General features: G+C 49.8%; 1 protein-coding gene across 1 annotated transcript in view; it reads left to right on the top strand.

The window, feature by feature from the left end:
- EFCAB8 (EF-hand calcium binding domain 8) overlaps positions 1-12,427 on the top strand; it is a 67,210-nt gene extending 54,783 nt beyond the window's left edge. Inside the window, exons 23-27 of the mRNA XM_034640131.1 lie at positions 882-1,050; positions 5,516-5,645; positions 6,833-7,037; positions 7,122-7,220; positions 8,122-12,427. Of these exons, the coding sequence (XP_034496022.1) occupies positions 882-1,050; positions 5,516-5,645; positions 6,833-7,037; positions 7,122-7,220; positions 8,122-8,481 (963 nt within the window). The 3' untranslated portion in view covers positions 8,482-12,427. The remainder of the gene's footprint in view (positions 1-881; positions 1,051-5,515; positions 5,646-6,832; positions 7,038-7,121; positions 7,221-8,121) is intronic.
- Positions 12,428-12,768: the final 341 nt, after the last annotated feature.

The following is a 12,768-nucleotide window of genomic DNA, read 5'->3' as shown; positions in this document are numbered from 1 at the left end:
TCCTTTTAATGTTTCTTTAGTTGTTTTTTAAAAATTAAAAAAAAATTTATTTTAAGTAGGCTCCATGCCCAACATGGGGCTCGAACTCCCAACTGTGGGATCAAGAGTTGCATGTCTGCCAACTGAGCCAGCCAGGTGCCTACCATTTCTTTAGTTGTAAGAAACACAACAATGATTGAAGTTTCTCTTGATAGTTTATCAGGTATTCCAGCACTGTTTATGGGTCATGCTCTCTATTACCACAAATTTTCCTGCCACTCTTACATATGGATGTTTTATATAAACGTATATTGGTTTCTGAGCTTTCTATCATCCCCCATTGTTCTGTTTAAAGTTTTTATATTGTGACTTAACATACTTGAATATGGTAAAAATACATCCCCCTTCAATACTGTTTTATTTAAAAGAACCCTGGTTATTTTTACTCATTTTCCAGTTAAGTAGAGTTCATCCTTTCATAGTGTAATGTGATCTATCAGTCCCTTGCTCACCCTGTTCTATTCCCAGTGCCCAGCTGAACAATTTTAGAAGACCCAGGTCTTGTCCTAGCCTCACCACTTTCTAGCTATGCGGCTTTGGGCTCACTTTTCTCCTCTGTGAAATGGTGAGACTCGCCCATCCTGAAGGTTGTTATGATGTTCAAATGGGATAATCTGTATAGATGCAGTTGGTAAACAACATAGCAATATGCAAATGCTTCTTTATGATTTAACCAAAGGGACCAGAGGTGGCCAGAGAAGTGCCAGAACTCACCTAAGTTAATGTGGGAAAATGTCTAGAACTAGAACCCTGGGACATGGGCCAGGGGACTGTGTCCTAGGATCCTTCCAGAGGGCTCTACTAGCTCCAGTATAAGTAGTTCTCCTGTGTTTCCCCTGTAGGTTGTGGCTGGCCAGACCATTTCCCTGGTTCCTCCCAAGCTTCTGAATACCTGGAAGGGCCATTTGGATAGTGTGGCAGACATCCTGTATGTGGATAGCTTCCAGCTGGTTATCAGTGCTGGCCAGGACTGTGACGTCAAGGCTTGGAAACTCTCCGGTGACACCATTGGTATGGGTCCTGCTGAAGGTCAGCCATGCTACCTTCATCATGGCCCTGTCCCCATTAGAACCTAAGCTGGCATAAACCTTATATCCTGTGGGGTGGGGTTTCAGGCCACAGCAGCTGTCTCTGCTCAAATAGTATCACAGGATTTCTAGTTGTCCATTCAGCAGTCTGTCCATCCACCCACCCACCCACCCACCCAAAATTATTTGCCTGTGTATATTTTTGTGAATCATATATCTGAGAAGGCACATCCCTTTCTCTTTTTAAAAATAAACTTATTTGTTGTGTTATAACATGCATAAAGAAAAGCACACAAACCAAAAGGGTTCAGCTTGTGAATTTTCAGAAAGTAAATACATACCCATACATACCCATATAGCCATCACATAAAAAGCATCTTATACTTATACACTTAGTAAGAAAGTATAAGTCTATCTCTCAGCTCTTCTGCCTGGCCCCCGCCTGCCTTGTATGGTCACCATATACCCTGGGAAGGCCTGAAGGAAACAGTTGGTGGGTAGCTGCAGACTTGCCCTGTGGCTGGAACATCCTGGGCTATAATCTGTTATGTCATGTGAGGCTGTTCAAAGTTCACTAAGGACTCATCTGGTTTCTCCTCCTCCACAGAGGATTCAACCTCCTCTCATTACTCTGTCAGGTTGAAAGTAGCCTTGGTCTCTTGTCTCTTATCAAAGGCTTATTCCTTTCTGAATTAGTTCACTTAGGTTTCCTTGCATTTTCAGCTCTTATATGGGTAAAAACTTTTTGACTATTTTAAATTTATTTCTGTTCTCTGATGAAATTCCTCATCTTCTACTTTATATTCTTGAACATTTTGATCAAAGTTATTTTAAAGTCTTTGATAATTCCCATATCTGGTTCACTCCTGGGTCTGTTTCTATTGCCTATCATTTCTGTTGGTTCCAAACATGACAGAGTAACAAGGACTGGATTTACATCTCCACTTCAAACGACTAAAAGCATGAACAAAATATATATAACAGTTTCCAGACATTAGACAGCAGGCAGCAAAGAATAGCAATTCCTGAGGTATAATTTATACTCATATATTATACATAATATAATATACAAAATTAGTGTAAATTATATATAATATATACAAGTACATCCGTAATATTATAAATTATATATAATATAGTATAAATAGATGTAATATTATAATATATAATGTATATAAATATTATGAATGTACTTCATGTGTTACAAAAGATAGAAGAAAACATCAACATGTTAAAGAGAGGACTGGAATATATGTAAAAAGACCCAAATTGAAGTTAAGAAATTAAAAACAATGTCTGAGATAAAAATACACTGGATAGGATTAATAGCAGATTAGATACTACAGAAGAAAAGTTTAGTGACTATGAAGACATAGTAATAGAAACCAAAAAAAAGACTGAGTAAGCTGACATCTTAACTATATGACATGATGATTTGGTATATGGGTACATTGTGAAATAATTGCCACAATCAAGGTAATTATTACATCTATCACCTCATATAGTTACTAATTTTTTTTTTTGGTGGTGAGAACACTTAATATCTACTCTTAGCAAATTTCAAGTGGGCAGTATAGTATCATTAACTGTAGTCACCATGCTGTACATTAGATCCCCAGAATTTAATTCATCTTATAACTGAAAGTTTGTACCCTTTGCCAACATGACTTTTCAGCCTGTCTCTGTCCTTATATTTAAATGTGCCTCTTTTGAACAGCATTATATTGAGTCTTATTTTTTTCACCCTGACAGTCTTTGCCTTTTAATTGGATATGTAGTCCCTTCAAATATTAATGAAATTACTTATATGGTTTAAGTCTATCATCTTGATATCTGTTTTCTGTTCTTCATTCTTCTTTTTCTGCCTTCTTTTGGATTAATCAAGTATTTAAAACAATTATCTTGTTTTATTCCTTTTTAATTGTTTGTTTTTATATTATTCTTTAGTGGTTACCCTAGAGATTATAATATGCACTCTTGACCTGATACCACTTCTCCTGTAAGAATCTTACTTTCTTCCCACCACTCCTTCCTTCATTCACACTCTCTCTCTCAAATAAATAAATAAAATCTTAAAAAAAAATAGAGTCAATCACTTAACTGACCTGAGCCACCCAGGCATCCCTGCTAGTGATTAATTCTTTAAGCTTTTATTTATCTGAAAACATCTTTATTTTGCCTTAAAATGTTAAGACTATTTTCTGGGAATAGAATTCTCAGCTGGAAGTTTATTTTCTTTCAGTACTTAAAAAAAAGATTTTCCCATCATCTCTGGCTTCTGTATTTTCTTTTGAAAAGTCAGTTGTAAGTTGACATTTCATTTCATTTTTTTTTTTGAGAGAGAGAGTATGTGTGAGTGGCGTGGGGTGAGGAGGGCAGAGGGAGACCGAGAGAATCTTAAGCAGAATCCACTTAGGCAGACTCCAACATGGGGCTCGATCTCATGACCCTGAGATCATGACCTGAGCCGAAATCAAGAATCTGTCGCTTACCCGACTGAGCCACCCACATACCCCAGAGGTTGATACTTTGAAGGTAATTTTTCTTTTTTCTCTGTCTGCTTTTGGTTTTCAGCAGTTTGACTATGACGTGCCCGAAGTATGGTTTTATTTGTGTTTATACTGCTTGGAGTAACTGATCTTTTTTAACCTGGGGGTTGCTATTTTTCATCAGTTTTAAAAAATTGTCAAACATCATCTTCTCAGTACTGCTTTTACCCATCCTCTCTCTCCTCCTGTTGTGGGGTTCCAGTTACATGTATGTTAGAACATTTGACTCTGTCCCATATATCTTTCATACTCTGCTCTGTTCTCTCTGTTTTGTTGTTGCTGTTGTCGTTGTTGTTTCCAATCTCTTCATTACAGTTTGGATATTTTCTGCTGACCTGCCTTCCGATTCATTAATCTTGTCTTCTTCTGTATGCAGCCTGCTATTAAATCCATTCAGTTAATTCTTAATTTTGTTTTTTGTTTTTTGTTTTTTTTAGTTCTCAAATACCCATTTGGTTCTTTCCTATAGAATCCAATTCATTGTTGAAATTCTCCTTCTTTTCCTTCCCTTTGTTCATATTTTCCATTATTTCATTTAACTATTTACAATAGTTATTTTAAAGTTTTATTTGATGACTCCAACGTCAGAATTCTCTGTGGGTCAGATTCTAATGCCTATTTCTTCTTTTTAGGTTATACTTTTCTGTCCTGTAACTTTAGGTTATACTTTTTAGGTTATACTTTCCTCTCTTTTTACATGTTATATGCATAAAAAAAATCCATCCCTCCAAAATCCCCCAAAACAACACCCCCCCGCCCACCACCAAAACCCAAACCCAAACCAAAACTAAAACCAAATCCAAAACGAGACCCCAGACTTTGGACTTTGCATAAAAGAACCACAGAGACCGAAATTTGCATGATTTTCCTCCAGTGCCTGTGCTGGTTCCTCTCTATGGGGCTGTTCATCTCACTGCAGTCAGGAACTGAGCTGGGTTGGGGCTGGACTGCAGCTTTCGGTAGACTCAGTTTGCTTCTGTTTTCCATTGTGATGGTCTGTCTCCAGGGTGAAGTCTGTTGTGTTTGTTAAAAGGCTTCTTCCTCTAGTGGGACTTTGTCTCCCATGAACCTCATTCTATTTGTCTAGCCCAACTTCCAGGCCCTCAGCTCCCCCACTGCTCAGCAAATGTCTGTGGAAAACACAGCGATGTGTATGGAACTCCATTAGACTTGATCCATCCTGCCAGCCAGAATGGCTCTCAGAAGCTTGGGCGGTTTCTCTTCCTTCCAGTAGCTTCCTTTGTCTAAGCCCACCCGCAGACTCAGAAAATGCTCCCAGAGAAGGAAGCAGCCCTCATTTTCAGGTCTTCTTGGAAGGACCCTTCCTTTTCTGTAATTTAGCTCATCTACTCTCTTTCACTTCTACTCCTCTCCGATGACTTTTTAAAATAGGATTTTTTACTATATATATTTTTTTAATTCTAAAAAATCTGCAGGAGAATGGCCTACTACTAGCTATGCCCTGCCCCAAAGCCGGACTCGTGCTTCTCTGTTCTCACTCCCTGCTTTCCCCTCCAGCCCTGTTCCTCCCCAGTGCCACCCCAACCTCACATCTGATGGACACCTGATCATTTTGTGCCATTGCTACTTTCTACATGAGCTACGTAAGCCCAACCGAGGATCACTGTCATCGCCACAGTGCCCTTTCCATCTCAGCCTACATGCGGGGCAGGATGCCTTGGCCTTTGCTCCAAGTGTACTCTAGGGCTAGTGTCTGGTCCTTCGGGTATTTGTTGAGTAGCCAGCATAATGCCTGGCACGTGGTAAGCACCCGGAGGTGTAGGCCAAGGGTAAGGGGTTGCTAGCTGACTCTTGAGGGGGGAGGGTGAAGGGCAGAAGGATCAGAGGAGGGGAGGTAGACCAGTTCTTGTTACTGAGCTGGGTCTGGTTAAATCACAGGGACGTTTGGCCTGAGTGTTTGGAAAAGGTTGGAGGGTGTTCAGATGGTCGGAGATCTTGAAGTGAGAAAAACCTCAGAGGAGGCCGACTCTACAGACACGACCCAGAAGGCCTTCCGTCCAGAGTTGCAGTGAGTTATCACAGCCCCCTGCTCTTTGCCGGCCCAACGAGGGGGATGCTGGGAGCCTCCCCAGGTCCTGGGCAGCCTCATCTGGGCTGGGTAGTGCTGGACATCTCTGGGGAGGGCCCTCAGAAGGCCACAGGCTTGGGACCTGCAGGACACTGGACTGTACAGGCGGCAGCTGTGGCCTAGGAGCCCAGCTCAGCCGAAAGTTTGAGTGGCACAAACCAGCAGGAAATATAAAAATGCAGGCCCTTCGATGGGCCCCCACCCCAGAGCCAGGTCCAGATCAGCCAGGGCTGGCTCCCCTGCCCAGGCCATTTCTATGTGGCTAGAGGTCCCTAGTAGGAGAGTGCCCGGGTCTCTGGTCCTGAGCAGAGGCTCGAGTTATTTCCCTGAGCCCCGGGAAAGTCAGGCTGCTGCTTTCCTCTCCGGGTTCCTCCTCCACCCGTGTGCCACTCTCACTCCTGACCAAGTCTCAGATCATGTTGGGTCATTCCAAAAACTGTTTTTTGAGGTCCTGCTGACTGCCAGACTCTGTGCTAGGTTCTAGAGATCCAAAACAATCCAGACACAGGTCCTGCCTCCGAGAACTCACAGTCCCCTCGGGGAGATGGACATGCAAACTCACGGCTGCTGGTTTATGTGATGTGTGATGGGACTGTTAAGAACAGGAATGGCTCAGAGGACAGTCCCCTCATTGGGTGGGTCAAGTAAAAATCTTCATAGGAGAGGAGATTTCTGGAGTTAGGTTTTGATGTGTAAGTAGGAGTTTTCCAGGTACCCATCCGGTCCTTGTGGCTCCTCTCCTCTTGTCGAGGTATACATCTTTACAGTCCCGTGTGGGATTAGCAAACAAGGCAGAGGCAGGGTTTCCCTGGGAGGGAGAGGATGTATAAATATTTCACAAGGGGAGGCCCAGGTAAGGTCAAGATGGGGTGTTAGGCCTCCATGGGGAGAGCACAGGGTGGTGGGAAAGGTCACAGGACTTGTCAGGGGTCAGTTTAGTCTGGGCTTTGCTAACGTTCCCTGGACACTTGTTTAATGATGGGCCCTGGGCAGTATGGCCTCAGGGGAGGGATGAGAAGTTTGGGAGAGGCTCGGCCCAGGAGGGAGAAGGCCTCTCGGGGTCCGTAGGAAGGCTGCCCTGTCTTGTGGTATGAGGGCATCTTATGAAGGAAAGGCCCTCGCGTCAGGGAGGAGCGGGCTCTGGCTGAGGCCCTGGTGTACCAGCGGCGGGAGCAGGTGGCGCTCATGGCTCTCCTGAACGGCAAGGCCGACGCGGAGGCTGAGGCCTGGGCCAAGCTGCAGAAGATCACCCAGACGTCCCCATGGGCCGGAGAGCGCTCCCCGGAAGACATCGAGCACAGCTGGCGCAAGTGGGAGTCCAAGGGCAAGCAGGTGAGGCTGCGGGGGGGCCCAGGGCACAGAGGGGGCCGCCACGGTCTGCCCCGAGGCTTCACTCTTAACCCGTGGCGCCCGCAGATGAGTGAAGTCGTGGGAGCAGCGTACAAGCCCAAGGACCGGTCCCGGAGTCACCAACTCCTGTCCACCCACGTGCAGTATGGCTGGATGAAGCACCAGGTGAGGCAGGGCGGGGCTTGCTTCCCGAGGTGCTGGTGCGGGAGGCTGGGGGGCCCCTCTCATCCACAGCCACCCTCGTGCCCCAGGGCCCTCCAGTCAGGGGCCGGGGAGCGTCAGTCCTTAAACAGAACGCTGGGCCACAGGCAGTTCTGGGAGGAAGCTGGTCTGGCTGGTGCCCTGGACACCAGGCCATGGACACAGGTTTTGTCTCTGAGGACACCCTCATGGGGCAGATGGGAGGCGGTTCTCCACGGGCCTGGTACTTCCGATCTACTTCAAAGAATTTCCCAGAGTCTGTGGCTGTTCGTTTGGCTGTTTGTCCGCCTCCATACCGTGGGCGGCTCCAGAACAGACACAGGGTCTCCTGGGGCCTCAGGGATGGAGGGAATGCAAGGGCGCTCGGCTTGGGGAAAGAAAGAGGGAGCCGGGGATTTTGCAGGACAGCTTTCAGCCCCATCCTGCCTCTTGCTTGGACAGACTCAAGCCTCTTCCAAAGGCGTTTGCCATAGAGCTTCCTCCCTCTGTGGTGGGCACTTGAAGTAAGAGAACCCTTCTGTCCTGGGCTTGGAGAGGTCAGTGCGAAGGGGGGCTGCTCAGCATTCCCGCCTTCTGGAGATGGGCCTCAGAGCGCAGCCTGGTGAGCGCTGACAGGAGAGGTGGGGGCCCCACTCGGGTCCAGCTTGAGGCGTCGTTCTAAGATGGGGAGAGTCCGGTGCTAAGCACAAAGTGTAGCCGTCAGCACCAGAAGGGCCGGGTGCCAGGCCTGGCACACAGTGGGCTTGCAGTGCTCCGTGAAAACAGTGGTACTCTGGAGACTTCTTTTGTCCAGGAAGACCCCAGGGCCCATCCTTCCTGTGAGGCTGCTCTTGGTCCTGGGTGAACCGCCTGCTGTTGCCCCCAGATTTCACCCCAGATCTACCAAAGCCTGCACTTCAGCAGACTGTCGCCCGCCCGCACGCCCGACCTCATGCTGCACAGCATTCTAGAGCGGCAGGTCCCACACATCCGGCTGGCAGCCCACGACAGCCGCAAGCACCTGGATCCTGATAGGAGCACCCGCTCGTCTGCCACCTCCCTCTTCCCTAGCGACACCCTCGCCCTGACAGCCTCAGGCTCGGGTTCCGGGAGTCCGCCTTATCCAGCTCCCCGCATCTCCAGGCCTCCCCCTCAGTCCTGTCCCAGGCGTCCGGGTACATTGTGCAGAGGTCGGCGACCCCCGTACCTGTTGCCTCATTCATTGAACTGCTGTCAAGACCTCTGAAGGCCACCCTTCGGTCCTCCACGAAGAGGAGCTTCCGCGTCAGGTTCTAAGGTGGCCCATCCTCTCTCCAGTCCTCCAGCGCAAGGCCCAGGCCCATGGGCGTCCTGTCTGTCCCTGGCTTATTACCCCTGCCAGACCCAGAGGATAGAGGCCTGCTTCTGTTGACCTCCTTCTTCACCAGAGTCCTGGAGAAGAAAATAAATATTTGCAGATATCAGAGTCCCATAGGCCAGGAGGTTGGGTCGTGTGTCTCTTGTCCCTTAGACACCAGGCTGTGTCTGAGATGGGGCCACGTTCCCCCCAACAAGGTCCCGGCTGAATGCAGGGGACAGTCCCCTCCCCCAGGACACCTGGTGCAGACGTCTGGCAGGTGAAGCTATAGGGCCGTGGTGATGCAGCCGGTGGGTCATGCCGCTGGGCTGAGCTGTTTGCTTCTGAAACTTGGTTCAGCCTCATGGCTGGAGTGAGGCCTGGCAGCCATCTGGAGGTGGTGGCAGCTGTGTGTCTCCTGCCCTGCTCTGTCTGTCCTCCTCTGCCATCGGGCACTCACCATAGGGAACTCTGCCTTTACAAACTGTTCTGCCCCTCCTGCAAGGGAGGCCCCGAAGCATGGTGGAAGGCACCTCGGCCTGGCTCTCTGTCGCTTTGGACCCAGGTTTTTCTGAGCCGAAGCCCCTCAATCCTTCCACTGTGTGCTGCTCTGGGCAGCGTCTTGGGTGGAGAACTCAGGGTGGATAGGGTGGTGGTAAAAGCAGTGGCAGGGCCAAGGCCTCTGCCTGGTGGTGGGGGGAAGCCCAAGGCGGGTGGTGTGTGGCGGGGGGATGGGATGTGGTGATTACCAGGCCTGAGGGGATTTTGTTAAAGGCATCTGCAGAGCCTTCGCCTGGGGGGAGGTTCAGGGTCCTTTAGAAGCTGAGATCCTGACATAGGGGCCATCTGGCTGGAGAGTAGGGCTCAGGACAGGTCAACCTCAGGGGAAGCTTCCACCCGACTGCCATTCGGTGAACCCTCCCCTCAGCAGGACCCAGCCCCGTCACAGCAGCATTTTCCTGCCTCTGCCCACATGTTTCGGTGTAGGCACGTTGTAGGCACGGGAGAAAATTACCGTCTTGAGTCTCACCTCCTACGCAGGCAGCAGCTAACCGTGGGCATTTGTCTCCAGCCGTGGGAGCTTGCTGGCGGCCCCTCCAGCGGGCAGGCACCCCTGATGCTGAATCCCAGGCCCAGAAGGCACCCCCTACAGTGTTGTGTGTCCCCTGCTGCTCACACCCAGCCCCTCCTGGCCTGAGCCCTAGATGCCATATGGGACAGATCGTTCTGGAGCATCAGGGTCAGAGGGAGCTTAGAACACAGATGGGGGACTGGAGGTCAGTGTCACACTGGAGTTGGTGAGTGAGGAAGGTGGGTTGGCGGCCCAACGTCCTGTCTCCTGGACACCTGTGCCCCCTGAGCCCCATAGTGCCCCCCACCTCCCTAGGCCCAGGTGCCTGCCCAGCCACACCAGCCTCTTCGCCTGCTCTCTGCCTTCTGCATCGATGGCCTTTAAAAAACTACTTATATTTAGCTTTCTTCTGTTTCTAAAAGTACCGCAGGCTGAGTACAGAAAAATCAAGAAAATATCGAAAAGCATAAAAGCCAATAAAAACCATCTGGATCCCATCTCCCAGAGATCAGTTTGGTGCATTTTCCTCTAGGTGTTTTCCTGTCTTCGCACACACGTGTGCAGACCTCATATACACACGCACTCACACCCTCGATTTCCGCACATTCATTCACTCCTCGTACCTCACACCCACACAGCCCATGACCTTGGGATCCAAGCTTTGAATGCAGCCTTCCTCATGTGATAATAAGCATGTGACTGTCGCTGCTTTTCCTCGCGCCCTCGCCTGTGACGGCTGTGTCCAGCCCCTCCCTGGGTTGCCTTCTTCAGGATGGAGGGCTGCGGCCAAGCCACTCTTGAACAGGAGGGCACACGCCTCCTGTTTGCCCCCTAACGATGTACAGCTAACAGTCCAACAAAGGAACAGACATTTATCTCCAGTGGAACAGAAGCATTTTCCTGGGCCCGGCTGGGCTGAGGAGTCATGACCCCCCTGGCCGACTGAGGCGGGGTGTCCTTCCACCAGGAGATGGGGCATGAGGGTACGGAGGGAAATGTGGGGACAGCCATCATTGACCTTGTTTTCTGGCATCACTTCCTTATTTCACACCTGTTCAACACTTACTGAGCACCTGCTGTATGCCCGCCACTGCCCTGGGCACTGGGGACACCAGAATGAAGAACACCCAGCCTTGGCCTACTGGGGACACAGACCACGCCTCTGTAGTGTGGACGCATCTTCTCACTGGTTTATCCAACACATGATCTTGCTGAGCACAAGCATCGGGCACCCAGGGGGAGGCAGGCAGAACTCATGGGACAGTGTGCAGATGCAGCGTGGATCAGGAGAAGCAATCTGAAGTGGCTTCCTGGAGGAGGGGGCCTTTAGCCCAGAGCCGGCCAGGACCTTTGTGTTGATGTCTGCTCCGCCTGAGTAGGGCTTCTGTTGGATCAAATGGGTTCCCCTTCATGTGCTCCTCAAATATCCCTTCAGTGCCTGATACCCCTGCACGCTCTACCCCTGCCCTGCTTTATTCTCACCACAGTATTTCTCTGTGTGTCTGTTTACCACTGTGCCCCCTCTCCCCAGCCCCGCAGGGCAGGACCATGTCTATCTTGTTCACAGTTCCCATGCCTGGCGCAGTACTTGGCACATAGCAGGTGTTGGATAACTATTTGTCCAGTAAATATCTATAACTATTAGCTCAAAGTCTCCCTCCCCCAGGAGCTCCTCCAAGATTGATCTCACCCCAGTTTTCCCTCTGGGCCTCTGTGTTCTCTATTTGCCAGCCCTGGATGGACTGTGGAGGGTCCCTCCCTAGTGGGGGACTGTAGACCCTGTCTGTGAGCCCAAGGGGCTTTTGGGAAGGGGCAGAAGACTGGAAGCCTTGAGGTTCTGCCTGGTTCTGGTATCTGGGCTTCTTTCAGGATTCTATGCTGAGTGGATCCTGACCGGGGTCGGGAAGGGTGGGCAGGTCTTGGATTGGCTGGTGGTGGTGTCAGTCAAGGGCAACCACAGGGGCAAAGGGCTGGGAGTGGGGCAGGGAGGAGCGTCTGGGAGCCGGGCTGGGGGTCTCATTGTTCTGGAGGCCTGACCAGGGCTGGGTGTTCTGTGTGCTGTGCTTGGGGAGTGGGGTGCAGATCCAGAATGCCCTGTTGCCCGTACTCCTGACATGCATCACATCTCCCCCTCCCGAGTCCAGCACAGGAGTGGGCAGCCTGGGGCCCAGGGAGGGTAGGTGCCTGGACCAGGGTCACCAGCTTTTGTACTGAGCAGTGGTATCTGGCCTTTGTGACCTGTTTCCCCACCAGTGCCAGTGGGGGCGGTAGGGAGGGGGTCTTCCAGCAGAGAGAACAGCCTGGGAAGAAGGCCCCAGGTGGGAATGAATCTGCATTTTTGGAGGCCAGTGTGGCTCAGGAGAGCGAACAGAGGAGGGAGGAGCCGTGGGGAGAGCTGCCGGTCACACAAGGCTTTTTTCTCTTGGGAATCCTGAGGGCATTTTAATAAAAGGTGCAACGCAGTCTCACTGGTGTCTTGAAAGCTCCCTCTGGCTGCCTCAAGGGCATGGACTACAGAGGCAGGAGTGGTTCTGGGAGCTGGGGATGGGGAGCGGGCAGGCACCGAGGGTGGCCTGGCCCAGAGGGCAGCGAACTCTGATGGCGGGGCTGGCTGTGGGAGCCTCTGAGGCAGGTGAGAGAGGAGCTCCGGGCTGCTTGCGACGGCTTTTCCTTCAAAACCTTTTTTCCCCTCCCTTTTTACTTCAAGAGCTTTAAAAAACTATTAGAGTCCCCCAATTCTCACACATAATTTTAAAATTGTCTTAGGGGCGCCTGGGTGGCGCAGTCGTTAAGCGTCTGCCTTCGGCTCGGGGCGTGATCCCGGCCTTATGGGATCGAGCCCCACATCAGGCTCCTCTGCTATGAGCCTGCTTCTTTCTCTCCCATTCCCCCTGCTGTGTTCCCTCTCTCGCTGGCTGTCTCTCTCTCTGTCAAATAAATAAATAAATAAATAAATAAATAAAATCTTTTAAAAAATAAATAAAATTGTCTTAATTTATTTTAAAAAGGTTTCAGTGATTGAGATGTGTGTCATAATTCCATGATTGTTTCCCCTTGGCAAGCTGGTTTGCCCTGTAGGAACAAGGCGGTGAGGGCACGCCTGCTGGGGAGGGAGCGCCCCCTGG

The sequence above is a fragment of the Ailuropoda melanoleuca genome, chromosome 13 (genome assembly GCF_002007445.2).
Source record: "Ailuropoda melanoleuca isolate Jingjing chromosome 13, ASM200744v2, whole genome shotgun sequence".
Classification (NCBI taxonomy): Eukaryota; Metazoa; Chordata; class Mammalia; order Carnivora; family Ursidae; genus Ailuropoda; species Ailuropoda melanoleuca.
This window is presented reverse-complemented; position numbering and strand designations above follow the sequence as displayed.